General features: G+C 61.4%; 12 protein-coding genes across 12 annotated transcripts; 9 read left to right on the top strand and 3 right to left on the bottom strand.

Moving 5' to 3' along the window:
* Positions 1–67: 67 nt before the first annotated feature.
* Positions 68–4,014, bottom strand: GGTG_08872 (hypothetical protein). Its single transcript, XM_009226714.1, has 4 exons — positions 3,723–4,014; positions 1,353–3,672; positions 435–1,177; positions 68–384 (listed from the first exon to the last, which is right to left on the bottom strand). Exons 1-4 carry the CDS (start codon positions 3,766–3,768, stop codon positions 191–193), a joined length of 3,303 nt encoding a protein of 1,100 aa, XP_009224978.1. The 5' UTR covers positions 3,769–4,014; the 3' UTR covers positions 68–190.
* Positions 4,015–4,044: 30 nt separating this feature from the next.
* GGTG_08871 (hypothetical protein) lies at positions 4,045–7,062 on the top strand. Its single transcript, XM_009226713.1, has 4 exons — positions 4,045–5,818; positions 5,868–6,077; positions 6,132–6,140; positions 6,192–7,062. Exons 1-4 carry the CDS (start codon positions 5,651–5,653, stop codon positions 6,501–6,503), a joined length of 699 nt encoding a protein of 232 aa, XP_009224977.1. The 5' UTR covers positions 4,045–5,650; the 3' UTR covers positions 6,504–7,062.
* Positions 7,063–7,064: 2 nt separating this feature from the next.
* On the top strand, positions 7,065–10,116 carry GGTG_08870 (hypothetical protein). The gene is made up of 3 exons (XM_009226712.1): positions 7,065–7,820; positions 7,874–8,258; positions 8,307–10,116. Exons 1-3 carry the CDS (start codon positions 7,716–7,718, stop codon positions 9,857–9,859), a joined length of 2,043 nt encoding a protein of 680 aa, XP_009224976.1. The 5' UTR covers positions 7,065–7,715; the 3' UTR covers positions 9,860–10,116.
* A 221-nt stretch (positions 10,117–10,337) lies between these two features.
* On the top strand, positions 10,338–11,695 carry GGTG_08869 (pectate lyase). Its single transcript, XM_009226711.1, has 2 exons — positions 10,338–10,758; positions 10,807–11,695. The coding sequence occupies exons 1-2, from the start codon at positions 10,602–10,604 to the stop codon at positions 11,376–11,378; spliced, it is 729 nt and encodes a 242-aa protein (XP_009224975.1). The 5' UTR covers positions 10,338–10,601; the 3' UTR covers positions 11,379–11,695.
* A 10-nt stretch (positions 11,696–11,705) lies between these two features.
* GGTG_08868 (hypothetical protein) lies at positions 11,706–12,034 on the top strand (the record flags this gene model as incomplete). The annotated part of the gene is made up of 1 exon (XM_009226710.1): positions 11,706–12,034. Exon 1 carries the CDS (start codon positions 11,717–11,719, stop codon positions 12,032–12,034), a length of 318 nt encoding a protein of 105 aa, XP_009224974.1. The 5' UTR covers positions 11,706–11,716.
* Positions 12,035–12,292: 258 nt separating this feature from the next.
* GGTG_08867 (hypothetical protein) lies at positions 12,293–13,113 on the top strand (the record flags this gene model as incomplete). The annotated part of the gene is made up of 2 exons (XM_009226709.1): positions 12,293–12,532; positions 12,589–13,113. 2 exons carry the CDS (start codon positions 12,293–12,295, stop codon positions 13,111–13,113), a joined length of 765 nt encoding a protein of 254 aa, XP_009224973.1.
* A 1,105-nt stretch (positions 13,114–14,218) lies between these two features.
* GGTG_08866 (hypothetical protein) lies at positions 14,219–14,999 on the bottom strand. Its single transcript, XM_009226708.1, has one exon. It carries the CDS (start codon positions 14,985–14,987, stop codon positions 14,343–14,345), a length of 645 nt encoding a protein of 214 aa, XP_009224972.1. The 5' UTR covers positions 14,988–14,999; the 3' UTR covers positions 14,219–14,342.
* A 581-nt stretch (positions 15,000–15,580) lies between these two features.
* Positions 15,581–18,226, top strand: GGTG_08865 (hypothetical protein). The gene is made up of 4 exons (XM_009226707.1): positions 15,581–15,929; positions 16,011–17,164; positions 17,219–17,405; positions 17,485–18,226. Exons 2-4 carry the CDS (start codon positions 16,685–16,687, stop codon positions 17,982–17,984), a joined length of 1,167 nt encoding a protein of 388 aa, XP_009224971.1. The 5' UTR covers positions 15,581–15,929; positions 16,011–16,684; the 3' UTR covers positions 17,985–18,226.
* On the bottom strand, positions 18,124–18,962 carry GGTG_08864 (hypothetical protein; the record flags this gene model as incomplete). Its single annotated transcript, XM_009226706.1, has 2 exons — positions 18,124–18,754; positions 18,829–18,962. 2 exons carry the CDS (start codon positions 18,960–18,962, stop codon positions 18,124–18,126), a joined length of 765 nt encoding a protein of 254 aa, XP_009224970.1.
* Positions 18,622–20,619, top strand: GGTG_08863 (hypothetical protein). The gene is made up of 4 exons (XM_009226705.1): positions 18,622–19,322; positions 19,372–19,500; positions 19,558–20,185; positions 20,243–20,619. The coding sequence occupies exons 3-4, from the start codon at positions 19,707–19,709 to the stop codon at positions 20,466–20,468; spliced, it is 705 nt and encodes a 234-aa protein (XP_009224969.1). The 5' UTR covers positions 18,622–19,322; positions 19,372–19,500; positions 19,558–19,706; the 3' UTR covers positions 20,469–20,619.
* Positions 20,620–20,746: 127 nt separating this feature from the next.
* On the top strand, positions 20,747–22,965 carry GGTG_08862 (hypothetical protein). Its single transcript, XM_009226704.1, has 3 exons — positions 20,747–21,791; positions 21,839–21,904; positions 21,951–22,965. The coding sequence occupies exons 1-3, from the start codon at positions 21,659–21,661 to the stop codon at positions 22,808–22,810; spliced, it is 1,059 nt and encodes a 352-aa protein (XP_009224968.1). The 5' UTR covers positions 20,747–21,658; the 3' UTR covers positions 22,811–22,965.
* A 59-nt stretch (positions 22,966–23,024) lies between these two features.
* Positions 23,025–24,109, top strand: GGTG_08861 (homocysteine S-methyltransferase; the record flags this gene model as incomplete). The annotated part of the gene is made up of 2 exons (XM_009226703.1): positions 23,025–23,927; positions 23,975–24,109. 2 exons carry the CDS (start codon positions 23,025–23,027, stop codon positions 24,107–24,109), a joined length of 1,038 nt encoding a protein of 345 aa, XP_009224967.1.
* Positions 24,110–24,209: the final 100 nt, after the last annotated feature.

The raw sequence follows: 24,209 nt of genomic DNA, 5'->3' as shown, positions 1-24,209 counted from the left end.
GCTGTCATCTCGCTCTAGCTCCAACTCTAGCTTCATAGCTTCACTTCACACGCTCGTTCGAACCTTGGCCAGTTCGCTAAATAAACATCAATCAGCACTTTTATTCATACGTCATCTAGGCAGCTGATATCCAGCAGATCAAGCTCCTACGCATCATAAGTCTAGTCTAGGGGTATGTCAAGGGAATAAATCAAGCGGCGAGGCCAACAACGGCCTGGTGGGCCTGGAACAGATCCGGCTTGGCCTTGTACAAGATCTGCACAATCTTCTTGACCAGCTCGCGCGTCTCGGCTGTCAGCTGGTCCTCGGGTGGGCTGAGCACCTTTTCGAAGATGGGAATGAGCTTGGGGGTGAGGTTGGAGACCGTCTGGTTGTCGTGCTCGTCTAGATACGGTTAGCGGCTGGGCTGGGCTGACTGAAGTTAGGATACTCACAGAGCTTAAAAATGCACTGAAAGATGGGCGTGTTTTCCTCAAAATCCTCCTTCAGAGGCAGCCTGTCGACTAGCACGGGCAGGTACTCGTCCAGGTTGACGCGGTCGGGGTGCGCCATTATCAGGCGGCACAGACAGCCACATGCGTTGTCGAGGATGCGGCCAGACGTCGGGGCAGGGATGTTGAGCATGGGCTCGATCTTAGAGAGGATAGTGTCGAAGCTGGGCAGGTACGTCTTGCTATCGGTCGAGTTGAGGACCAGCTGGCCGGCGCCGTAGGCGGCGTTGCTCTTGGTCTCGGGGTCCTCGTCCGACAGGCGGTGGAGCAGCAGCTTGAGCAGGGGCGACGTGTAGGGCGTGCAGGTGGTGCCCATGTAGTTGATGCACTCGGCAATGACGCCGACGGCCGTGGACCTCTCGAGGGCGTCGTTGGAGCTGGCAAACTTCATGACGGGCTTCTCGAAAATCTTCCAGAGCTCGCCAAACGACGGGCCGAGGGCGACCGACAGGCTGATGACGACGTCGAGTGCCGTGTCGATGACGAGCCAGTCGTACTCGGAGCTCTCCTGCACGTCCTGGTCCTCAATCTCGTTGCCGAGGTCCTGCTGGCAAGCGTGCGAGCGCGTGACGATCAGAGTCAGGGCCGAGATGACCTGCGTTAGGGTCTCCTCGCCGACGAGGACGGCAGGGCCGGTCACGCGCAGGGTGTGGGCGACCATGCGGTTGATCTCGGTGACGACGTCGCTAGGAGGGTCGTCAGCAGGAACGTAGAAATGCATACACGCAACGAGGACGCAGATTGGGTGTGATCAGAAGTAGAAACGCTTTCTCAGCACTCGCATTGCGTCTGAGTGAGCTGGGTATAACGTATGGTGTTCATCACTTCACACATTCAAACAAGGGCAAAACAAACACATACCGCTCACTCTCCTCGGCCCACATGCTCAGGGTGCCCTTGGTCACAATCTCGCCGAGCTTGATCAGGGCGACGCTGGGGGTCTGCTTGGGCGGGAAGCCGGCCTCCCATTTCACGCCCGTCTCCTCCTCGGACAGCTGCCAGACGCGGGCGTAGGAGCGCCAGAGGGTCGAGATTGCCGACTTGCGACATCCCTCGTAGTGATGGTCGAGCAGCGGCGTGACGGCCTCGAGCGCCTTCTCCAGGTACTTGGAAATCTCGTTGGTGCCACACGAGTGGTAGATGATGTCGCCAAGCACCTCGATGGCAACTTCCTTCTCCATAGCCTCGGCCGACTCCATAAAGTCCTCAAAGTCCTCACCGTCCTCGTCGTCGTCGTCCATGAGGGTCTCGTCGGCGTCGGCCGCACGCACCTTGGCGCGCTTGCCGGCCGTGACCAGTTCCAGGGCGTCGCCGGCGATGGCCAGCTCCTCCTCGGTCAGGTTCAGCGCGACGTCGTCGTCGTCCTCGTTGAGGGAGTCGAGCAGGGCCTTGAAGACGCCGTCCAGGTAGGGCGCAAAGTCCTTCTCGTAGACCTTGCACAGCTGCGACCACAGGATGAAGCTGCTCTCGCGCAGCTCGGAGCTGTCGAGGTGCAGGCCCTCCTCGCTGTTGCGCATCAGGTCATCGACGTAGGGCTGGAAGGCCTCGGACCCGACGGCAACGGCAATGCGGCCGATGGCGTCGCAGATGCCGCTCCGCAGCGTCAGGTCCTCCTCGGTCTCCTTGGCGGCCATGTAGGGCGCCAGGGCGGTCATGATCTTGGCAAAGTAGGGCTTGAACTCGTCGGCCATGGACGTGGCGATGGCGCCGAGGGCACCGGCGGCGGCAATCTTGACGCGGGCGTCCTCGTGTACGAGCAGGCTGCCGATGGGGTCGAGCAGCTGCGGGCCGTACTTGTGCATGACCTCGGGCTTGACGCCGTCGCACATGGCGTCAAAGGCGGCGCAGACGGAGCGGATGACGGCCGTGTTCTTCTTCTTGGACTTGTCGTCGGTGTTCTCGGTCACGGCGGCCTGCAGGTTCTTGAGCAGGGCGCCGACGAGGGCCTCGTGCTCGGCAGCCACATCCTCGGACATCTCCTCGGCCAGGCGCGTCAGCCCGATCAGAGCGGCGTGGCGGACCTCGACGTCCTGGTCATTGAGCAGGCCGATGACGATGGGCAGAATGCTCTTCATCTGGGTGTTGACAAAGTCGGGGGCGCCCTCGGCGCAGATGCCCAGGGCGAGGACGCCGGCCTTGCGGTGGCTGGCCTGGGGCGACGACGAAAAGGCGGCAAACTGGTCGAGCAGCGGCACAATGACGTGGCGGGGCGGCAGGTCGCTGGACAGCTGCGACAGTAGGGCGAGCGAGGCGCGGGCGGGCGTGGTCTCGTCCTCATCGTCGTCGTCGTCCAGCTCCGTCAGGATCTGTAGGCACTTCTCGACGAGCACCTTGATCAGGTCGCCCATGGCCATCAGTTTCATGCGGCGGTACCGCACGGCCTGGGTCAGGAAGCTCAGCGACTGGGACCGGGCCTCGTCGTCGGCCTGTGGGTTGGCGGCGATCTCGATGGTGAACTGCATCAGGTCCTTGAGGTACTTGCCCAGCAGCGACGAGTCGTAGGCGAGGAACTGCTGCAGCGTCTCAAAGGTCTGCTTGATCTTCTCGTCGTCGGCGGCCTGGACGGCGGCGCGCAGCACGTCGGCGATGTGGGGGACCAGCGACTGGATCAGGGCCACCTTGTCGGCGTCCTCCTCGTCGTCCGTGTCGACAAGCAGCAGGCCGCAGCCGACCGACATGACGGCGTTAACGCGCACCTCCAGACTCTGTGGGTCCTGCATCAGCTTCTGCAGGGCCGTAAAGAGGTGGGCGAGATGCTCCGAGAAGTGCGTGGGGTCCGACTCGAGCGTGGCGTAGATCAGGTACGAGCCGACCTCGCGCTGGCCCACGTTGTCGCTCTCGGCGAGCTGGAAGATGCCCTGGAACAGCTCCTTCCACTCGCCATCGGCAAAGTCGATACTGGCAATGTTGGAGATGAGACGCGAGATGGAGTGGCGGCACTTTGCGTTCTGCTCCTTCATGACGGCCTCGACCAGGTGCTTGCGCACGTCCTCCTTGTCCTTGGCCGTCTGGCTAGGCCAGTGCTTGGCCACGAGGCGCGAGGCCTGGACCGACGCCTGCTGCCTGACGCCTACATCGCTGTGGACGCAGACGATCTCGAGCAGGGCCAGCAGCGATTCGGGGTGCGGGAAGTAGTTCTTTTGCAGCTCGGCCGTGATGGCCTTGACCTTTTCCGTGTCGGCTGGGTGTGTTAGCTGGGTGATGGCTGAGGGGAGTAAGCAGAGCACTCACGAACTTGGCTCTCCTGGAGCAGCGCGGCCAGCTTCTGACGATCCATCTTGCCGGTGGTGAAGCAGTCTGGGAACCAAGTCGAGGGGGGGGCACGAAAAAATTCCGTCAGGAAAAAAAAAAAGGTCGTCACAATAATGTGTCGGATGCGGGGTCTATCGTGATAAGATAAGGGATGCTAGGGGTCGTCCCCTGCATGACGAGAAAGTTGTGCATGGTGTGCATGACGCCCGCAGGCAAAGCATGCGACCCACTGCATTGTGGAAGATTTTCCGCTGCAGATTTTTCGCTGCAGGTTGCAGAATGCAAAAGTCATCGGCGTCGAGTCGTGGGATGAACCAGTTAAATATTTTTGCAGTCGCGTGCACGGATCGTGCCTGTCCACAAATAACGCGACGAATCAGCGCGACAGCTCGAGGCCAAATCGGCACACCGCTTCCTCCACTCCTCCACCCACATCACGACTTGCGGGCCAGCGATGCCAGACGTGCCAGAGTGGCCGAGGCCGCCACCGACATGTCCACCAAGCCGCGGATGAAGGCCGAGGACCGTGCTGCGAGGGCCCGCCCGAGCTTGGCCAGCTGCGTTCGAGGCACGTCATCTGACGTCTCCACCTCGTCTTCCATGTACTCCATGATGCTCTCCATGCCCTCGATCCTGACCCGATAGCTGCCCCGTTTCCTGGCCCTTCGGGTGTCCCAGTTTGGCCTATTGGTGCTTGGTGTCGGCGACTTGGCCTGTGGCGTGGTCTGTGGCGTGGTCTGTGGCATGGCCTTGGGGAGGCGCCGGCCCTGGAAGAACCTTACCAACGGGCGCGGCTGTGGCTCTTGCCTCGGTGGTGGCTCAGGCACCGCGACGCGCTCCAGTGAGACGCCGTGCCGGCTACCCGTCGCCCAGATGGCAGCCATCACCCGCCCGCGCACACGCTCGGCTCCGGCCACGGCCCCAATGGTGCACAGATCCGACGCCAGCTTCTCCATGAGCCTGTACCGACCCTCGGGGGACCCGCGCTGCTCAACCATGTCCATCAACACGCCCCTGTATCCGCTGTGCCGGCCCGAGAGTTCGTTGGCGTAGTCGCGGCGCCAGTGGCAGTGATGGAGCCACCGGACGATCTGATAGGCTCGCAGGCCACCACCCGTGTGTGTTTGGTCCTCGCGGAAAGTGTAGGCACGGCCGATCTGGTCGAGCAGGCTGAGATGCTGCCTCGACGGGCGCAGCACGCGGGAGCACGCCACCGTGCCGGCAATCACCTGCGCGTACACGGCGAGCGAGACGCGCCCCAGAGACTCGGCCTCCCCTCCCGGCAGCAGCGCTGCCGGGTATATGTTGTGCTCCACCGCGACGAGGTGCTTCAGCAGCGGCTCGACGGCGTCTTGGGCCGCTTTCACTTGCGCGGTGCTGCTTCGGCTGCGCAGCACCAGCAGCTGGCTCTCCATAAGCCGCATGCGCCTACCGGCCTGCTGCACCGTCATGGGCCTGGGTCTCGGGGCCCCCGCGCGCTGTGCGAGCCGCTCGTCAAAGTAGATGTGCGTCAGGGCCATGTAGGCAAAGGTCCAGTTCTGTCCCAGCTCGGCGGGTTGCGCTCTGCGAGGGCAGTCGAGGGCCGGGTCTGGCATCTCTCGCATGTCCAACAGGGGGTTCTTGCCACCGCAGATGAAGGTCCGAACATCCCCGCAGGCTTCGAACCACACCGCGAGGACATCGGGGTGGTGTGCCGGTGAGGTGCCGTGGATCCAGTTGGGCCATATCCGACGGTGGAACTCGATCAGCTCCTTGTCCGCCATCTTGGCTGGTGATGTTCCGCGTGTTGACAGCGGATCACTTTGCCGAATACTTTTGTCCCTACTGGCTGCTGCATACTGGCTGCTGTATACTTCAAATATGGTGCTCATCATCGGGAGAAAGACGTGTTGGCGCTTCAAGGTTCGATGAAGCTCAAATCCTCGCAAAAGTATTATCAAGCCACGGCCGGTGAAGCCCGGTTTAAAATCCCAGCTGTCAAGCATCCATTCCACATCTGCATCACCTCTTCACCTACTATCTCCAAGATGAGGCTCACCAGCGTGGTCACTGCCCTCCTCGTCGGGGCAACCGAGGTATGCTACCTTGACGCTCCAAGGCCTGGCGGCGACTAACCGATACCAGGCGAGGCCTCCGCAGGCCAATCGAACGTCGGACGTTTATAAATGGCGACTGGGCAAGATCAAATGCGCCACCATGCCGACCGCGCTCGCCGACGACATCAGGTCGATGAAGAGCTGGCTGCAACTTGCAGAGGGCCTCAAGTTTTACATCCCTCCGGTTCAGTATTGCTACCGGCCTCAATGCAAGGCGCTCAATGCGGTTGCTGTATATGTAAGTCACTTGGCCGACCCTTCATGTGCTTTCAGGATGCTGACAATGGCCCAGGTGTGCCACGTAGGTTGCAGCCTGATCCGGACAGCCAGATAGAAGCTGATCATGACGCAGAACAACACCGAGACCATCACCATCCGGGGCAAATATCTCCTCCAGGCCTTGGTCGCGGTGGATGACAACTGCTGCAATCACATGGGTTCAAAACTGTACCCGAAGTCGGGCACGGTTACATTCCCGGCGGCTGGAGTCACGATGCACGTCGGGGCCACGGATTGCTTCAACAACAACGACTGGGCTAATCCGCTGGCGATGAAGGGGCCCAACAACTGCCTGATGGACGCGGGCCGTTTCGGGGCACCCCTCGTGTACCAGCCCGGAGCAAACCACACGTGTGCCTGGGAGCCCAACCACAGCTGCGAATAGCATATTGCCTGTGGCATGCCTCGAGGCATTGTGCCATGCCGATCCTCTAGTGCTATTTTTGGCGTCAAGGCATCGGAGGCATACCACCGCTAAGGAATCGTCGATGGATTCGCGCCAGCACAGACGGGCTAGGGGTCAAAGCCGCGCCACTGAGCCATCGTTAGACTACCCGACACCACATCCTACTGCTCCGCTAGCCCTAAATCTAGACAATTCTACCACGTGCCCGCTCTTCGCCTTTGGCACTGTTGGATGTGGTATTTCCGATATTCGGCCTCGTCGCAACATGGGCGAATATCCGTCCAGTCATCTCCGCATGGTAGCCGCCGACAACCTTGCTTTCTCGCTTGAACAATGCACGACCGCGCACGAGCCAGGTGACCAGGAGTTAACTCTGCACGGAAACAATAAGCGTTAGCTCTGTACAAACAATGGGCACACTTTTCACTAGCCTCTCGCTAATTCTTGTGCTGTCGATTTCCAGCTATCGTCCGCTACAACTGGCCAGCAGCCACGAGCCCCTGGCCCGAGCGTGCGCTAGCTGCCCCTGGCAAGCCACCCGGGTCATCCGATCTTTGCTTTTGCATTGTGACAGACGCTGGCTGAGGCAGGGGTCTTGGATCCGGGGCGCGCACGACAGAGAGCGGCATTCGCCCAAGGCACCCTCCGCGTAAGCATCCGGCTTCTGCTGCCCCTGCGTCTCGATCCTTGCCACATCAACACGACACAAGCTATTGGTACCACCAAGCCCGTCCCGGATATACAGCCCTCCACCCACACCACAGCTCGCACTAGCGGATGCCAACCGGCTTACCGACGTCAGCAAGGGTGTGTTGATGAGTAGGGCGGCACGGCCCTCCCGAGCACGCTAGCGGCGGGCCAGCAGGGGTGCGGTGCCGTCCTCAAGGCTGCTGTGATGATCACAGACGTCTCTTTGATGCGCCAGGAACCTGCACGATGGCCTGTCCCGCGCGGGATGGAATGCGACCGCATGTCCATTCGGCCCTAATACGCAGATCGTCCCGCTCGACATGCACGCCCGGCACTCTCTCCTCTTCACTTGCTTCTTCTCTTTGTGGTGGCTGTTTGCTGGGCTATTTAGCGGTTTGCTTGTTCACTTCTCGGCCTGGCCAGCGTACATCGAGCCTCGCCGTCTCGTGCATTCTTAGAAGACGAATAGACACGCGCTAGACTCACATTCAGCCCGATACAATGGTCGCGGCGCTGCGGTTCCTCGTCTTGGTGTCGTCCCTGGTCGGCATCGTGTCGGCCGGGAACTTCGTCGCCGACGTCGTCACCGAAGCCCCCAAGTGCTCGGTAAGTGCCCCCGTCCCCGTCCCAGCCGTCGATGCAGCGCTGACGTGCCGCAGATGGCGTGCCTGATCGAGGCCGTGTCGGCCAACGGCTGCAGCCGCGAGTTGGGCGACCAAGGGCGGCTGGCGGCCTGCGTCTGCAGCGCCAACAACACCGAGGCGCTCTCGAGGGCCAACATCTGCGTGCAGCAAAAGTGCACGTGGAACGAGACGCTACTCGCGCTGAACGTCACGCTGGGCACCCTGTGCCAGGGCCTCCCCAAAGAGTCCCGCGGCGGCCTCCTCCGCATCATAGCCATCGTCGCCCTGGCGCTGACGATACCCGTCGTGACGCTGAGGATCCTCTCGAGGCTATACAGCTCCGGCCGGCTCTGGTGGGACGACTACATGAGCATCGCCGCGACCGCGTCCCTCGTAGCCATGCTCGCTCTTCAGTTCAAAAGTGAGTGGCCTGCATCCCACGTTTCCGGCTGCCGCTGACATGCCACAGGCGCCGACCTTGGGTTTGGGACGCACGTATGGAACGTCGACACGTTCACCGCCGCCGATCTATTAAAGTACTACTGGGCCGGCCAGCAGCTCTACATCGTGGTCCAGGTCTTCGCCAAGATCTCCATACTCATACTCTACATGCGCCTCTTCCAGGCGGCGTGGTTCCAATGGGCCGTCAAGGGCGGCATAGTGTTTATGGCTCTCCACGGCGCCGTATTCCTCCTTCTGTGCATCTTCCAATGCCTGCCCGTTAGCGCCGCGTGGGAGCCGTCCGCCACGGCCAAGTGCCTGGACTTTAGGGTCATCGCGTATGCCGGCGGGGCCTTCAGCATCTTTGAGGACTTTGTGCTCGTGCTGCTGCCCATCCCGGAGTTGATGACCATGACGCTGAACTGGAGAAAGGCCATCGGCCTGTCGTTCATGTTCGGCTTCGGACTGCTGGCCACCGCCACGAGCATCGTGCGCATGAGGTACCTGATCGGGCTCTGGGACTCGTACGACCTGACGTGGGACCGCGTCGACCCCATCCTGTGGTCCGTCATGGAGCAGTTCACCGCCATCATCTGCGGCAGCCTGCCATCGTGCCGGGCACTCGTCAGCGACATGCTCTTGAAGCTCCGGTCCCGGCGCGCCGGCGACGACACGGACGGCCTGCGGTCGCGTCCCGGCGTCTTCCGCATGGCCCCGCCCGAGAAGCACGGTGGCGGCTTCTTCAACGGCAGGCGCGGGGCGGACCTCGCCGAGCACAACCAGCGCGTCGCCCAGGGCCCGGAGCCCGGCAGGGGGAAGCCGGCGCGGACCGGCCTGCGCGACCCCTACGCGGACCTGTACGACCTGGACGAGGAGGCGATGCTGGGGGGCGAGTGCGAGTGCGAGATGGAGAACTGTCCGTGCGCGCTGTCACCGGCGCTCTGCCGCAGCGTGACGCGGCGCACCTCGCTCGGCGCGCAGGCCGGCGACCCGGACATGGTGGCATTCCAGATCCACAACCCGCGCGACGTGGTGCACCTGGCCAAGCGCGGCAGCTCCGCCATCCGGCCCGTGTCCACCATGATGGCGCCCGTGCCGCCCAGCCTGGCCGGCGAGTCGACCGTGGTCAGCCACACGTTTGAGTTTATCGACGAGGAGAAGCTGGGCGGTGTGCGTCCCCTGGTGCTGCCGAGGCTGCCGATGCCCTGGGAGCGCACGTCGCGCCCGGCGAGGCCCGATGACCCGGACATGGTTAGCGACCCGATCCGCAGCCCCGAGGAGGTAGTGGAGCACTCCAGGGCCGTCCCGTGCATACGGCCGTGCTCGCTGGCGCCGACGGTGTACCTGGGGAGTGCGTCCATCGGCCGCGCCGTGTCCTGCGGCAGTTGGCCTGGGCAAGGGGCGCAAGAAGGAAACGGCAGCGGCGCGTCTTCCCTCGCCGTCCCTGAAGACCACCACCTCACGCGCATCTACGCGTCATCCTCGGGCGAGGCAAACGCAGACTCTGGGGTCGACGAGCCGGTACCGCCAATACCGGAGACGCGGCCGCCGGTCGGATCGAAAGATGGATCGGACGTGTAAGCATCCAGGCCGGGATCCTAAACAGGCCTCCGGGAGGTAACATTGTATTTTCTAGCGCAGACTACACTTTCCTAATCAACGGCCCCTGCATCTACCCGCAAGCCATTCCTTATTGATACCCGGAGATACTCGGCCCACGCGGAGAAACTCCAGAGCGCACGGTGACTGACGGGGAAATATGGCTGTGCCATGGTCGGCACCATCAACCTCCAACACAACCGTCCTGCCCCTGTACAGACCCGGGTTTGTGGAACAGAAAATGCCGGACGAACTTGCTGTCAACGTTGGGATTCCCCGCATCACGAGGCGGCTTGACTCTGTGGCATGAACGCATAGCGGTCTAGAAGGATGTCGAGCGGGGCGTCGAAGCGTCCGCACTGCGCCGTCGCCGGCAGATGGCGCAGTTGGAAAGCTTGCACAAAATGGCATGCAGCTTTCCATGGGAGCGGCGGACGTGACCCCTGTGGTACTGTTTCGAAACGCGGGGGTGAGATTTTCCTCGAATGGGAGCGCGTCTTGCAGGGCGACTAGCAAGTCGGTCTGCCACCAATGAGGGGCGACATGGTTGTGTTGTAAGTGATCGTGGGATTGCAGTACCATGGCAGATTTGATGGTTAGGCGATGGGCGGCCTTTGATATAAAGCAGTGCTCCGTCGTGCCTTGGGATCGGATGTTATCTTCAGGATCAGAGTCAGCCTTCAGGACCAGTCTCTAGCTTTCAACTCTCAGACCACCGTTCAAGATGCAGATCGTCAGCCTCCTCTCTCTTGCCGCGCTCGGCGCCGGTGTCAGCGCCGTGACCACGACTCTTCCCAAGTCGGCCGGCGTCGCGTCCTACCCCACGGCCATCCCGGTCAAGGGCTCCTACGATGGCGGCATGAAGCGATTTGAGCGGAACCGTAAGTATGCAACACAGGCGCCGGACGAACACTGCTGACCCTCAACAGCCACCGTCTGCCAGGGCCAAAAGGAGACGGGCGAAAAGGACGCCATGTTCATCCTCGAGAACGGCGCCACGCTCTCCAACGTCATCATCGGCGCCAGCCAGGCCGAGGGCGTGCACTGCAAGGGCACGTGCACGCTCAAGAACGTGTGGTGGGCCGACGTGTGCGAGGACGCGGCCACTTTCAAGCAGAGCGGCGGCACCTCGTACATCCAGGGCGGCGGGGCCTTCAAGGCCTCGGACAAGATCTTCCAGTTCAACGGCCGCGGCACCATCGTCATCGACAACTTCTACGCCAACGACTACGGCAAGCTGGCGCGGTCGTGCGGCAACTGCAAGGACAACGGCGGGCCGCGCAACATTGTGGTGCAGAACTCGGTGCTCAAGGACGGCGGCGTGCTGTGCGGCATCAACACCAACTACGGCGACACGTGCAAGATCACAAACACGTGCCAGAGCAACAACAAGAGCTGCGACCGCTACACGGGCAACAGCAGCGGCAAGGAGCCCACCAAGGTCGGCAGCGGGCCCGACGGCAAGTACTGTGTGGCCTCGGGGTTCCAGAGCAGCTGCTAGGGGAGGTGACTGTAATATTGCCTTTCTGGTCAAGGAGGGTGATCAGGTGACTGGTGACTGGTGACTGGTGGGTGACTTCACTTTGCTGTAAATATTCCTTCCTCGTCAGAGGTCGTATATATAGGTAGTACGCGTTAGGTCTAGACTAGACGCGACAAACACATGACAGTAGGGCAGTTGGACGTCCGTGAATAGACCTGCGACGCAAATCTTCAAACACAGACAACATGCCGTCTGATCAGAGCAACGGCAACGGCACTCGACACGTGCCCTCGAGGCGACAGCCCGGGCTTGAACTCCTTTGACATGCTTAAAATCTGGATCCAACCTTCCTCGACATGCTTAAATCTAGATCCAAACAAGACCAGACAGCAGGGTCGAGACGGCGGGTCGAGTCAGCAAAAGTGGAGGCCGTTTCCCGGCCGAACAGCACCCCCCAAAACGGCGCCAGCAGGGGTCTGCCACAGCGCCCACCGCTTGGCGTTGCCCCAACCTTCCCTTCCTGGCGCCGCAGCTGGGAGGGAAGGCCCATGGCGGCCGCCCTGCCATTCGCCGGAACGTCCTCCATCCGGCTCCCGCCACCGGCTGGATGCCCTCCATGTTTCGCCAAGTTTATTCGACCCGGCATCGTGGAGCCTCGCGAGGACGTGCGTTAGGCAAAATTTGCCCCGACATGGCCATCGCCTTGGCGTTTGCGCGCTGCCAGGCGTCGACAAAAGACGGGCTCCCGCTCTCGTCGTTTGCTCGTTTTTCCTCTGCTCCCCATTCCGTTCGTCGCCATCTTCAACTTCTCGTTTAATCCACGTTGACGTGGCCACGCTCGTTTGTCTGCTTGTTTGTTCCGAGTCCGGCTGGTCCTTTTTCCATTATCCATTACTTTAGTGCCGAGCACACAGATACCCTAATCCGTCACCATGAGGTCCTTTGCTATCCTCTCCGTCCTGAGCGGACTCGCCGCCGCTGGCCCCATCGCAAGGCGCCAGGCCGTCACTGGCACGCCCGTCCCCTTTGGTCCCTTTACGTTCACGTCGACTTTCAACATGATGGCCACCCCTGAGCAGGTCATTGGCGCCAACGGTCCCGCACCGGGCGAGACGGGAGCCATGGGCATGTACAACTACGGCATCAACAGCCAACTGGACATTATCTGCTATGTAAGTTTCTCACGAGTCCGTCTCTGCGCCTCGGCTTGGACTAACCGCCCGCCCAGAACATCACACTCATGGGCGTCACCGGACCCTACGAGTCGCCCGCGACCACGGCCACGCACATCCACGAGGCGGCGCTGGGCCAGGCCGGTCCCCCGCGCATCTCGTTCCCGAACCCGGAGCCGGCCAACTCGGGTCCCGAGGTGGTCAAGCGCAGCTCGGGCTGCCTGCAGGGGCCCTTCACGACGGGCATCCAGGCCAACGGCCGGGACACGGGCACGGGGTTCACCCTGGCTCAGATCGAGGCCAACCCGGCCGGCTTCTTCACCGACAGCCACACGGCCGCCTTTGTGCCCGGCGTCGTGCGCGCCCAGCTCGGCGCCAATGCCGCTGCTGCTCCCCCGGCTGCCGCACCGCCCGTTGTCTCGGCCCCCGTCGCCGGGGGTGGTGCCGCCGCGCCTGCCGCTCCCGCTGGCCCCGCCGTCCAGTCGGGCGAGGTGGCCGACGTAAGCGGCTGTAGCGTCCTGGGCTTCGAGGTCGGGCGCACGCCGCTCAAGGTGCTCTGCGTGATCCCCCCTGCGGCGTAATGGAATGATGGAAATGGAATAGCTTTAATCACATCGATCAGATACTGATCCCTGGAGGAGACGACTGATATGGACTGGAATAACTAGACAAGTACCTACTTAATACGGCAGGCTGCGAGCGTGCATTCTAATGAGTTACGTGCTGTGGTTATGGTCGTTTTATTGATACTAGAGATATAAGCCAAAAATGGTGCCAAGCAGCAAAACTCAGCCCTGGCACGCTTGCACTTCGACATTGTCGAGAACGGCCCTGGCCACAAAGTTGGTCGTCGACGAGCAGCTGAAGGTGATCTTGAGGTCGCCGAGGCCGCCGCCCGTGCTGAGCGTGGCCATCTCGCGCCCTCGCCGCCCGACGCCGCGGGACGCGTCCAGCTGGACACGACCGAGTACATGCCCTAGCTGACGACCATGGAGCACGCCGCCGATGGCGGGCCCCGGTCCCTGACGGTCATCATGAAGGCCCAGTTGTACGAGATGGTCACGACGCCCGGGCCGCTGGAGGTGTTAGTAACGGTGTGTCTAAGCTGGCGGGCGAGCTCTTCTTACCAGTAACCGTAGGCGGAGCGGCAGCTGCCAAAGACGGAGCCCTTGCAGGTGACGGGCTTGCCGTTAATCCGGCCGCATGCGCCGTCGGCTGATACTGCGGCGGGAGACTGCGGGATGGCCAGGGCTCCGCTGATCAAAGCCGAGTGCGAGGACGGCGGCTGGGGAGAGAATCATGACTGAAGCGAGGGTGAGTTCTAGTGAGGGAATGGACTAGAGAGAAGTGAGCAGAAAATAAGGGTGCGGTGATGTGAGTTTGAGGATGGATATAACCGGCCATCCTGCAACATGTCGTTATATACCAGCCGGCAAGCTCAAACATTATCCGCTGGCCGGCCATGCCGATCGGAAGATGCGCTGCTCGGACCATGTGGCTCCCCGCCGTCGACGCCGAGGGCGCGAAGCTCGCGGTCAACAGCGAGCAGGCTTGTAGGTCTGAGCTATCGCCCAATCATCAGAATCCCACAGCACAAGCGTCGCGCGGACTGGAGCCAGCGCGAGCACTTGCTCTAGCCCTGGACCGTCGCTGTCCCCTGAGCTAGGGCACGGACTGTGTTAGGACCGTGGTACACTCGGTCGATACGAGCAAGCCAAAGCGTAGGCAGCCATGTCTGGAATTGAAAGGATACATGTTGTGTGGTTGTGAGCTGGGCTCATCATTGGTGACAGAGCGATAATCGCCTCGTCTACACCCTGATCTCGATGGCATGCTTCGCCTCAATCCTGTCCACCCAGCCCTCGACAGCATCGTGATATCGGCGGAGATGGTCCGTCCCGTCCGCCGGCCACCCGCAGATGACAAACTCCTCCATCGCCTCGTGCTCGGGCACATCCACCCTCCAGCCCGCTACAGGACTCGTATGGCCGCTAATCAACTCGGCAGCCTTCTCCATCGCCTGCCCAGAGCCCGCCTCTCGGGCTCCCAGCTTGCAAAAGTTCCTGACGACGCAGACCCCGGTGCCGAGGTCGCCCCGCGGCATCACGGCCTCAAAGTGCAAAAAGGCCTCGATGGCGAACCGGCCCGCGCCCTCCTGGAGCAGGGCCTGGTTGCCCGCAGACGGGATGAAGCCGTCCATGTGCTCCGAGAGGCTGGTCCACTGGCCGACGAGGTAGATGGCACGGGCGTCGTCGGCCTGTTGAAAATACCGCACCGTGCCGGGGCGACGCGTCCAGGCCTCGGTGACGTCCTTGATGCGCTGCAGGAACGGTCGCATGGTGGCGAGGGTTTCCTTGCCGGAAAGGCGGAGGAGGGCCAGCTCGGTGATGGCCATGTTGCAGGTGTGTTCAAGAAGAGGACAGGGCCATCGATGTGCAGTTTCACAAGCTGACATTGACTTCCGCGGGGCTGCCTGACCCACACTATTCGGGGCAAGGGCACCGTCAGCTTCAGTGTTGACAGCGGCTGAAGCGCTAACGCCGCCGGCCCTACGTGCAGACGCCCGCCCCCGAGCGAGGCCATCTGGAAGCAATTTCGGCCCGCGTCTGGGGAAGCTGACACCTGACTACTCTGTAGCCCGTCGTGGCCAGGCTCTGGCGCTCCTCAGCTATAGGCGGGCACCAGACAGCTCGCGCCTGTTGAGCGGCCATTGACACTATCCCTTTACACGGAGTTGGGGGTCGGTGATGGTGAAACATGTGAAAATGCCGGCAAGGGGTGCGTTGGTGCAGGCGCTTTGCTCAGGAGCTGTGCTCAGGAGCTGTGCCGTATGTCTGGTTAAAGACGGCCACTATCAGTTTCGAGCGCATTGCGGCGATAAATTGCATTGCGTCCCGTTCGCGGAGCTTGATGGAGCACGGGGAAACGATCTGGACGTAAGTCGACGGCATCGTCGGCCCAGATTTGGACTTGGTCACTTCACGCCATTAAGCACTATCGTCACTCACTCAGCCCAACATGCAGTTCAAGGTCAGTCAAGAATGCACCCGTCCGAGCTCGGGCTAATCTGGCCAGACCATGGCGCCGCTCGCCGCCCTCGTCGGCCTGGGCTTGTCGCAAGCCGCGCCGTCGGCAAGCTGCAGCCACATCCGTGAAAACACTAGCGTCTCCTTCACCATTACCGAAATTCGCGACTGGAACACCGGCGACGCCGAGCAGGCGCTGCTCACGAGACTCGAGGAGCAGTGCGGCGCATCCCCGCAAAATGGACCTGGGAGCAGCAGCCCGACGGGGTCCTCGTCACCTTCGAGATGGCGTCGAGCACCTCGGTCCTCTGCGTTGGGGATAGCATCCAATGGGCCGGCGGGCCATACCTCACCTGTTGGGGGCCGAAAAGGTAGGTAGATCTTGGGGTGAAGTATCGAGGCTGCATCGAGTCCGTCAAGTAGCCCCGCTGACACGATTCTTGGCGTCACAGCACATTAAGTGGCAATCCGAAGAGTGGAATACCGCCCGGTTATTGTCCAGACGACCTATAGGAGGCCGGACATATCGATCCGAGTCAGTGTCAGTGGCGGCGCAGCCCAGCAAGGCGGTACCTAGGTGTCGCCTGGCAGGCCGGCAGCCCATGTTCCGATCGGTGACGCGCTTGATTAGACGAACAGGAGCTTCTTGCGAGCGCGTTGGGACGGGTGTTCGAGATGGATGCTTGGCGAGCAGGAGAGAAAGTCTATCAAGGCCGGCGGCGCACAGACAGATGACAGCCAAAAAAAGTGTGGGGCACCCACGCTGCATGCCTGGCGCTGAAACCGCGCTCCATCGCAGATCTGCCCCGCTGGGCTGGGCTGTGCAGTGGCTGATGGGGATGGAAGAATAGGGAGGAAAGAGAAAGGAGGTGAGTGGAAAGAGAGGAGGAAAAGAAAGAACATGTCGGCACTGACGCCAAAATAAAACACGTTCGGATTATTGCCTCATTGCCGCGACGCTCCCATCATGTCAGTGCAGCACCAAGATCCGATGTGCACTGAAACCCGCCCCGGCTGTCACATCTTCTGGCCCCTGTCATTTGCGCTCCAGGCTCCTTCTCTTTGGGCCACTACACAGTAGCTCGCCCGAGACGCGTATTGACGACCTCGGCATTTGCGCTGGGATATGCCGGTAGGTTTGGGAAGCGAGCACCCAAGACCCAGGCCCAGGTTTCGACCCGCCCCTCCAGACGATCCTGTTTCGCTCTCGCCGCCCCCGCCCGACTCCCCCTGCCCGCGCGCGGGGACGGGGCAGAAGGTCGATCCCCATATAGGCCAAACGTCCTGCGCTCTCCCGGCTGCGAACCGGGCTCCCTCCACTGGTGCGCCATCGAAACGAAGCCTGTCCCCGAGCTCGACACACAACGAGCCCTGCCGACAGAACCCAGAGATGCAGTTCTTCAGGAGAGACGACGGGCCGCGGCTCCCTACCAGGGAACCGCTGCCGATGGCGCCGGCGCCCTCCCTAAGCCCCGAGACCAACTTCCAACCCTTCAACTGGCGCCGATACGTCACGACGCCCAAGTGGATCACGATACACATAATAACCATCATCACCATCGTCCTGACGGTGCTCGCCGCCGTCTACAACAAAGAGCTGATCCAGGTACGTGTCCTGGCTTTGTGTCGCCTGCTGCCGCGCGCCTGCTAACAGCCTCAGTCCCTGAGGCCATGGTCCGAAAAGGTCCGCGTCATCCCCGGCGGCTGGCTGATACCCATCGTCATCATGGTCGTCATCTCGTTCCCGCCGCTGTTCGGCCACGAGATCATCGGCGTGCTCTGCGGCATCGTCTACGGCCTGTGGGTGGGCTTTGGCATCGTGGCCGCCGGCACCTTTTTCGGCGAGGGTAAGTTGATACCGCACTCTTTGGACACCTCGGTCGGCATGGTTGGGGTTACATGACGGCTAACACACACAACACACAGTCGGCACCTGGTTCGCCTTCCGCGGCCTGCTCCGCACCCGGGCCGAGCGCCTGGAGCGCACCAACCTCACGTACGCGGCGCTGGCGCGCATGACGCGCGAGGGCGGCTTCTGGATCGTGCTCGCCATCCGCTTCTCGGTGATCCCGTCGCACATCTCGACGGCTGTCTTTTCTACCTGCAACGTGCTCTTCTGGCACTTTGCCGTCTCGACCTTTTTGACGCTGCCCAAGCAGGTCGTGCTCGTCTACATCGGCACCCTGCTGGCCGACGAGAAGGAGCGGTCGTCGCCGACGGCCCACGACGCCGAGCGCACCGAGCGCGCCATCAAGGGCGTCGTCATCGGCGTTACCGGCCTGCTAACGCTAGTGCTGGGCGTCTGGATCTGGAACCGCATGCGCGGCATCAAGAGGGTGCTGCTGGCCGAGCAGGACCGGCGCCGGAGCGACCTCGAGATCGACAGCATCAAGGATGCTGAGAGGACGCTGGCCCCGCTAAACTGAGCGTCGGTCTGGTCGGCTTGTATTTTATCTGTATCACCAACCTCATGACTTTGTGTATGATTTATATATATATGCTAGCGGCGGGTTCCAGCGTGAAGCAGGCGGCGCATGTGCGGGAAACCATCTCGGCTGTGCGATCCTATAGAGCCACGCCCGGCAAATCAAGGCTGCTTGCCATGCATTCTGTTTTGTACGTGAGCGCGCAGTTGCGCAGCAACGCGACCTGGCACTTGGGAAACGTAGCGGTTGCCAAAAGCAGAAATACAGGCTGCAGTGATATCACGCCGTCCGTTTTGGGACTTGTGTGCTCATACGACACATGTTGCATGAATCCTGCCTGCGAGAGCACGCGGGACTGCTGGGCCTCCCGGGAACGTGCATCGACGAGCCATCGCTGCCAAGCACCCATCGCGGGGGCCTCTCGGTTTGTGTGCCGCGCGCGCTCCTGTCCAGTCATTGGGTCTCGGCTAAGCCCTGTTGGTGGCCTGCATGAGGGCCTCAATCCCCCATGTCGGTCGCGGCGGCCTGTGGTTGGCTGCCGCGGGCGAAGCAGGAAGAACGGGGAAGAAGGAAGGCAGACAGGCACCGAGAGGGCCTCTGGCGGACCATTGAGGCCCTCCCTAGCGGCTCTGGGCGGCACCACAATGCGAGGCGTTTTTGTGCTGCAGTTTGTATGTTGGAACGCCATCCGCTGCGGTCGTGCACATAAGAACCACACCATCTCGCCGTGCTGATACTGGTCTCTAGCCTTTTCATCATCACCTCTCAATCTGTTGCTGGAATCGTTAACTCGTTATCAGGCCCTTTTTGTGCGTACGCCCCTCTAGGTCTTCACTAGCCTTACGTTACCCTCCTAGCATCGGGAATTGTCCAGATATTCAACCTGGTGCAACCCAGCAAGTCGGGCCGCGGCGGAGTGGCGTGCAACAGCCATCGCCACTCCGCCGCATGTCTGGTGCTCCCGCGACAATGGACCATGCCCTTTGATGGCTAGGCCCCTCGCAGCACCAACGGCCTTGGCACGTGATCGATTCTCGACAGATCACTCACACCTCGCCATGGCTCGCAGTATCTCGGCCTCGGGGCCGGGACGAGCTGCATACTGACTGCCGCCCTGATGGACAACTGGTCCGTCGCCTGCCGCATTGACCCCCAGCCCGTCCACTCATTTACACCCTCAGGCTGGGACAAAAAAAATACAAAAAAAATACATATATATATATAAAAATACACGGGAGATCGGCGAGTTCCCTTTAGTTTTCATTTCCACGCCACACGCTCTCCTGCTCCGAGCGTCAACAGCCTCGGTGTGAAACCTTTGGGCCGCCTAACCATACTGTAAGCCCCTATACTCCCCTGAAGCCAGTCTCTCGCTGACGCCTACCAGCGGATTTTCGCCGAGGTGGACGTCCTTTCCAACAAAGGTCGCAGTCGATATGGCGGCCCACGCCTCGGGTCTCACGCACGTCGTGCGTTGCCGCTGGGAGCAGGATAACGTGATGAACTGTTTTGTTTTGTGAGTACTTGTCCGCGGTGACCAGCCCGAACTAAGCTGACGGGCGATGCTGGACAGGCTCTTGGACCTGAACACACTCGTCCAAAAAAGGTTCCAGCCGACGGCAAACCCGCGCGTCCCCAAAATCCAGCACAGCACCAAGCAAACACCAATCATCAAATATACATCAAAAGTCCCAGACACTACCAGGAAACAAGACACGAACCATGGAATACCTATCAGGCTTCCGGGATACCGGATACAACCGGGAGGCTGGCCACATTGACCCACGGCTGCTGCGCTTGGATTTATATCCTTTGCAACCTTGGCCTCCTACTTACTCCGTATCCCCTTCCCTGATAGATATTAACAGTTCAGTCTCTTCAAACACTCTGGTTCCCCAGGTCTCTATGGAAACCGCAAACGTTAGCCCGGGTACCCCTGAGCCCGCGTACCAGGGCCAGCCTTTAGATACGGCCCACGACGGCCACGCCACAAAGTTTCTCGACCATCCAGACGATTGGGACGCGATGAACAGCCCCAGGCTCAGTGACCGGAGAGGCTCGACCACCTCGGCCTCTCTGGGACCGGCTTCTTTTGTGTCAGACATGAGTCCGGCCAGCTACCATCACAGTCCCGATGCGACAACCCTGTTTTCCTGCGATGTGTGTCATCGAGCGGGCATTAAAAGCTTTGGAGAATTGAAGCAAGTCTCCGTCCTCCGGCCCTACGAGCTCGTGTGCTAACGTTGGCGCGTCCGCAGCAAGCATAGGAAAAACCATTCTAGGCCAATTTGTTGCCCCGAGTGCGGCAAGGGATGCCCGACGCGGAAGGACCTCGCCCGTCACCGCGATGTCAACCATAAAAGCAAGGACGAAAGGGTGCGGTACAGGTGTTCCCACCCAGGCTGTTCCAAAGGATTTACGCGTGAGGACAACTGTAAACGACATATGAAAAAGAAACATGGTGGCATTGACAGGTCTTGTTGACTATCGAAAGAATCGGGGCACGAATCGGGGCACGAATCGGCCGGGAATGGGTCTCCTTGGAACGGGAGGTTTCCTATCTAGGCGTTTATCCGTTTATGCAGTCTCTACGTTACTTCAAGTACTTTTCCAATCTATTCATCTTTATCCTCGACGTCACCCGACTGTCAGCCACGCCTGCCCTGAACCCCTGAGTGACATTGCGGCGCAGTAGCTTACACTCTCCCAATCGATTTTCTTGACCCTCACTCAGACCGGCAGTCGTTTTAGCAGGCGGTCGAGCAGATACCACTCGCAAGGACATGAGTACGTAGTGGCATCTAGGCTGCGTAGACAGGCCTGTTGCTCCGCGGCCACCGGCACTGTCCTACGGGAGGCAGGATGCAGATCGCAAGACGCGGGGCTGAAACCCGGCGGCTTTGGAGTCGTGGCCGAATGCAGCCGGTTTTGGGGTCTGGGGGCTTATTAACGACCTGGGTAAACGCACATCAACGACCGTCAGCAACGGGCAAAGTCAGAAAGGCCAGCGCCTCAAATAGGAAATCAATGCCAATTCCTACGGTCTGACAGAATCCTCGACGCGCGGACGTCGCCAGCTTCGGGCGGGCGCCTTGATAGCTGGCGATGTCAGACCAAAGGAGCGCCTTGGCCGCCTCCGAATTCGCTACGTCGTAAACGGCGGTACGGGCTTCAGATATAAATTCGGTCGCTCCCTTGATGGTCCAGCCTGTCTTGTAGGCCCTCAGTGCCACAGCCAGTCTCCCACCACACAGTCCAAATGCACGCTCTCGCTCTGCTTGGCCTCGTCGGCGGCGCCCTGGCTGATCTCCAGTACAGATCGCGGCCAGACCTGGCGCCCCCGCAGCTCAACATCACCATCCCCTCGACGGCCGCCGTGTCCCCGGGCTACACTTCGTGGGCACGTACGGCGGTGGCCCCGACCGGACCACGTTCCCGGAGCAGCCCACCACGTACATCCTACGCGACGACGGCGACCTCGTGTGGTCAGGCATGTCGGGGCCTCTCGCGGGAGGGCACTGTGCTTCAAGCCCACGCGCTACGGGGGCAAGCCCGTGCTGCAGGCGGCCGTGGCGTACATTGTGCCCGGCCAGGGGCGCGGCCTCGGCGCGCCCCTGCTGCTCGACCAGTCCTACCGGGTGTTCAAGCAGATATCGACCCGCTCGCCGATCATCATGGACCCCCACGAGGTCGAGGTCGTGGACGAGAAGACGGCCCTCGTCCTCAGCTACCATCCCACCATGTACGATCTGACGCCGTTTGGTGGCAGCAAGAACCAGACGTGGCTGTTGGAGTGCATCTTCCAAGGTACGTTGACCTATATGTAGCGTTCATACAGAAGCTGACTTCTGCAGAGGTCGACATCGAGACCGGCAATGTCCTTTCCGGGGCCCGTTCTCTGGACTTTTCTAGCCCCGCCGGTAAGCTTCCCTCCAGAACTGCCTGATCCGTACTGACATCCCGCAGACAGCACGGTTCCCATCACGGGCACCAGCGCCGTCGACTCGTGGGACTACATGCACATCAACAGCGTCGACAAGGACGACGAGGGCAACTACCTCGTCTCGGGCCGCCACACCCTGGCCCTGTACAAGATATCCGGCCGCGACGGCTCCCTGACGTGGCAGCTCGGCGGCAACGGCTCCAACTTTTCCGTGCCCGAGTCCGCCCGCTTCGGCTACCAGCACGACGTCCGGTTCGTCTCCCGGTCCGGCGACGTCGAGGTCGTCTCCATGTTCGACAACAGCGCCGGCGGTCCCGACCCGTCCCGGGACGCGCCGTCGCGCGCCCGCGTGCTGCGCCTCGACCACGGCAGCCGGAAGGCCGAGGAGGTGCAGACACTGAGGTCCCCGGACCGGCTGGTCGCGCGCGCGCAGGGCAGCCACCAGATCCTGGGGAACGGCAACCGCTTTGTCAACTGGGGCCAGGCGGGCGCCATCACCGAGTTCGACCCCGAGGGGAACCCCATCTTCAACGCCCCCCTCGATTCGGGACGCCGGGGAGCTGTCGCAATGAGCTACCGCGCGTACCGCTTCGAGTGGGAGGGCAAGCCGATCGAAAAGCCGGCTATCGCGGCGCTACAGGCCGGGAACATCACCGTGTACACGTCGTGGAACGGAGACACGTCGACGCGCGCGTGGCGGTTCTACGGATCGGCCAGCAAGGGATCATTTGGTGCGGCCAGTACAGGCTCTTTCCTCGGTGAGGTGGCAAGGAAGTCCTTCGAGACGAGCCTGGTTGTTCCTAACGGCAACTACACCCACTTTCTTGCGAGGCTCACGACGCCTCTGGGAGCGTCATTGGCCGTTCAGAGGTCGCAACTGTGACGGTCGACAGGGCCGTGCAGTAGGTGGTTTGTTTGGGTGTTGAAGCTGGATTGGACTTTCTGGCTAGTGCTAGATTTTGTGTCATGTAAGCCGGATAGATAGAATAGACACACTGCATCCACCCGGTGCTCCGAAATCGGACGACATTGCTCAAAATATGACGTGCTCAATGACATTTTCAGCAACACCGTAACATCAGTACAAACACATCAAAATGGCAACCATCAAGATCCTCGACGGCGGCCTGGGCACCTCGCTCGAGGACAAGTACGGCGTCAAGTTCGACCACTCGCGCCCGCTCTGGTCGTCGGACCTGCTGGTGTCGGACCCCTCCACCCTGCTGTCCTGCCAGCGCGACTTTGCCACCGCCGGCGCCGACGTCGTGCTGACGGCCACGTACCAGGTCTCGCTCGAGGGGTTCGCCGGCACGCCGACACTCGAATTCCCGTCCGGCATCCCCAGCGGCGCCGTCCCGCGCTTCCTCGAGACAGCCGTCGACGTGGCCGAGCGGGCCGCCGCCGGCGCGGCCCTGGCGCTCAGCTGCGGGCCCTACGGCGCCTGCATGGTGCCCGGCCAGGAGTACTCGGGGCGGTACGACGGCGCCCACGACGGCGAGGCTGCGCTGGCGGCGTGGCACCTCGAGCGCCTGCGGCTGTACGACGAGTCGTTCCTGGTGTCGCCGTCGGGGCCTCGGCTGCAGTACGTGGCGTTCGAGACGCTGCCGCGGCTGGACGAGATCCGGGCCGTCAGGAAGGCGTTTGCGGCGGTGGATGGCGGGGTATTTCCCGGCAGGTTCTGGATCGCCTGCGTCTTTCCTGGCGACGACGAGAAGCTTCCGGACGGGAGCACCGTCGAGCAGGCCGTCGAGGCCATGCTTGGGCCGCTGGACGGGGGTAGTAAACCGTGGGGGATCGGGATCAACTGCACAAAGCTCCACAAGATCCAGGGGCTGGTCAAGAGATTCGAGGACGCAGTGACGGGGCTGGTGCAGCGGGGAGTGGTCAAGGAGGCGCCCGCCTTGGTGCTCTATCCGGACGGGACCAACGGTGAGGTGTATAACACGACAACAAAGATATGGGAGGCGCCTGCAGGGTTTGAGAATGACGAAGTGCCCAAGGTGAGTTTTCTTGTGCTTGCTCACGCGTTCCTTTCTAACGGAAGCAGGTTCCCTGGGAGGACAGCCTGGCGGAGATAGTTCAAAGGTCAAAGGAGAGAGCGGTCTTTACCTCGTTTCTGGTAGGTGGCTGCTGCAAAGCAAATCACGAGAACATCAAGGCATTAAGGAGCAGTTTGATGTAGAGCTAGGAGCTAGCACTTCGGACGATGGATCCATGGGGGTGACCTGGAAGTGACACTGGAAAGTGACCTGGAAAGTGACCTCGAAGGTGATCAGGAAGTG

The sequence above is a fragment of the Gaeumannomyces tritici genome (genome assembly GCF_000145635.1).
Source record: "Gaeumannomyces tritici R3-111a-1 unplaced genomic scaffold supercont2.4, whole genome shotgun sequence".
Lineage (NCBI taxonomy): Eukaryota > Fungi > Ascomycota > Sordariomycetes > Magnaporthales > Magnaporthaceae > Gaeumannomyces > Gaeumannomyces tritici.
Note: the sequence above shows the minus strand (reverse complement) of the source record. Positions and strands in the feature narration are given on the sequence as shown.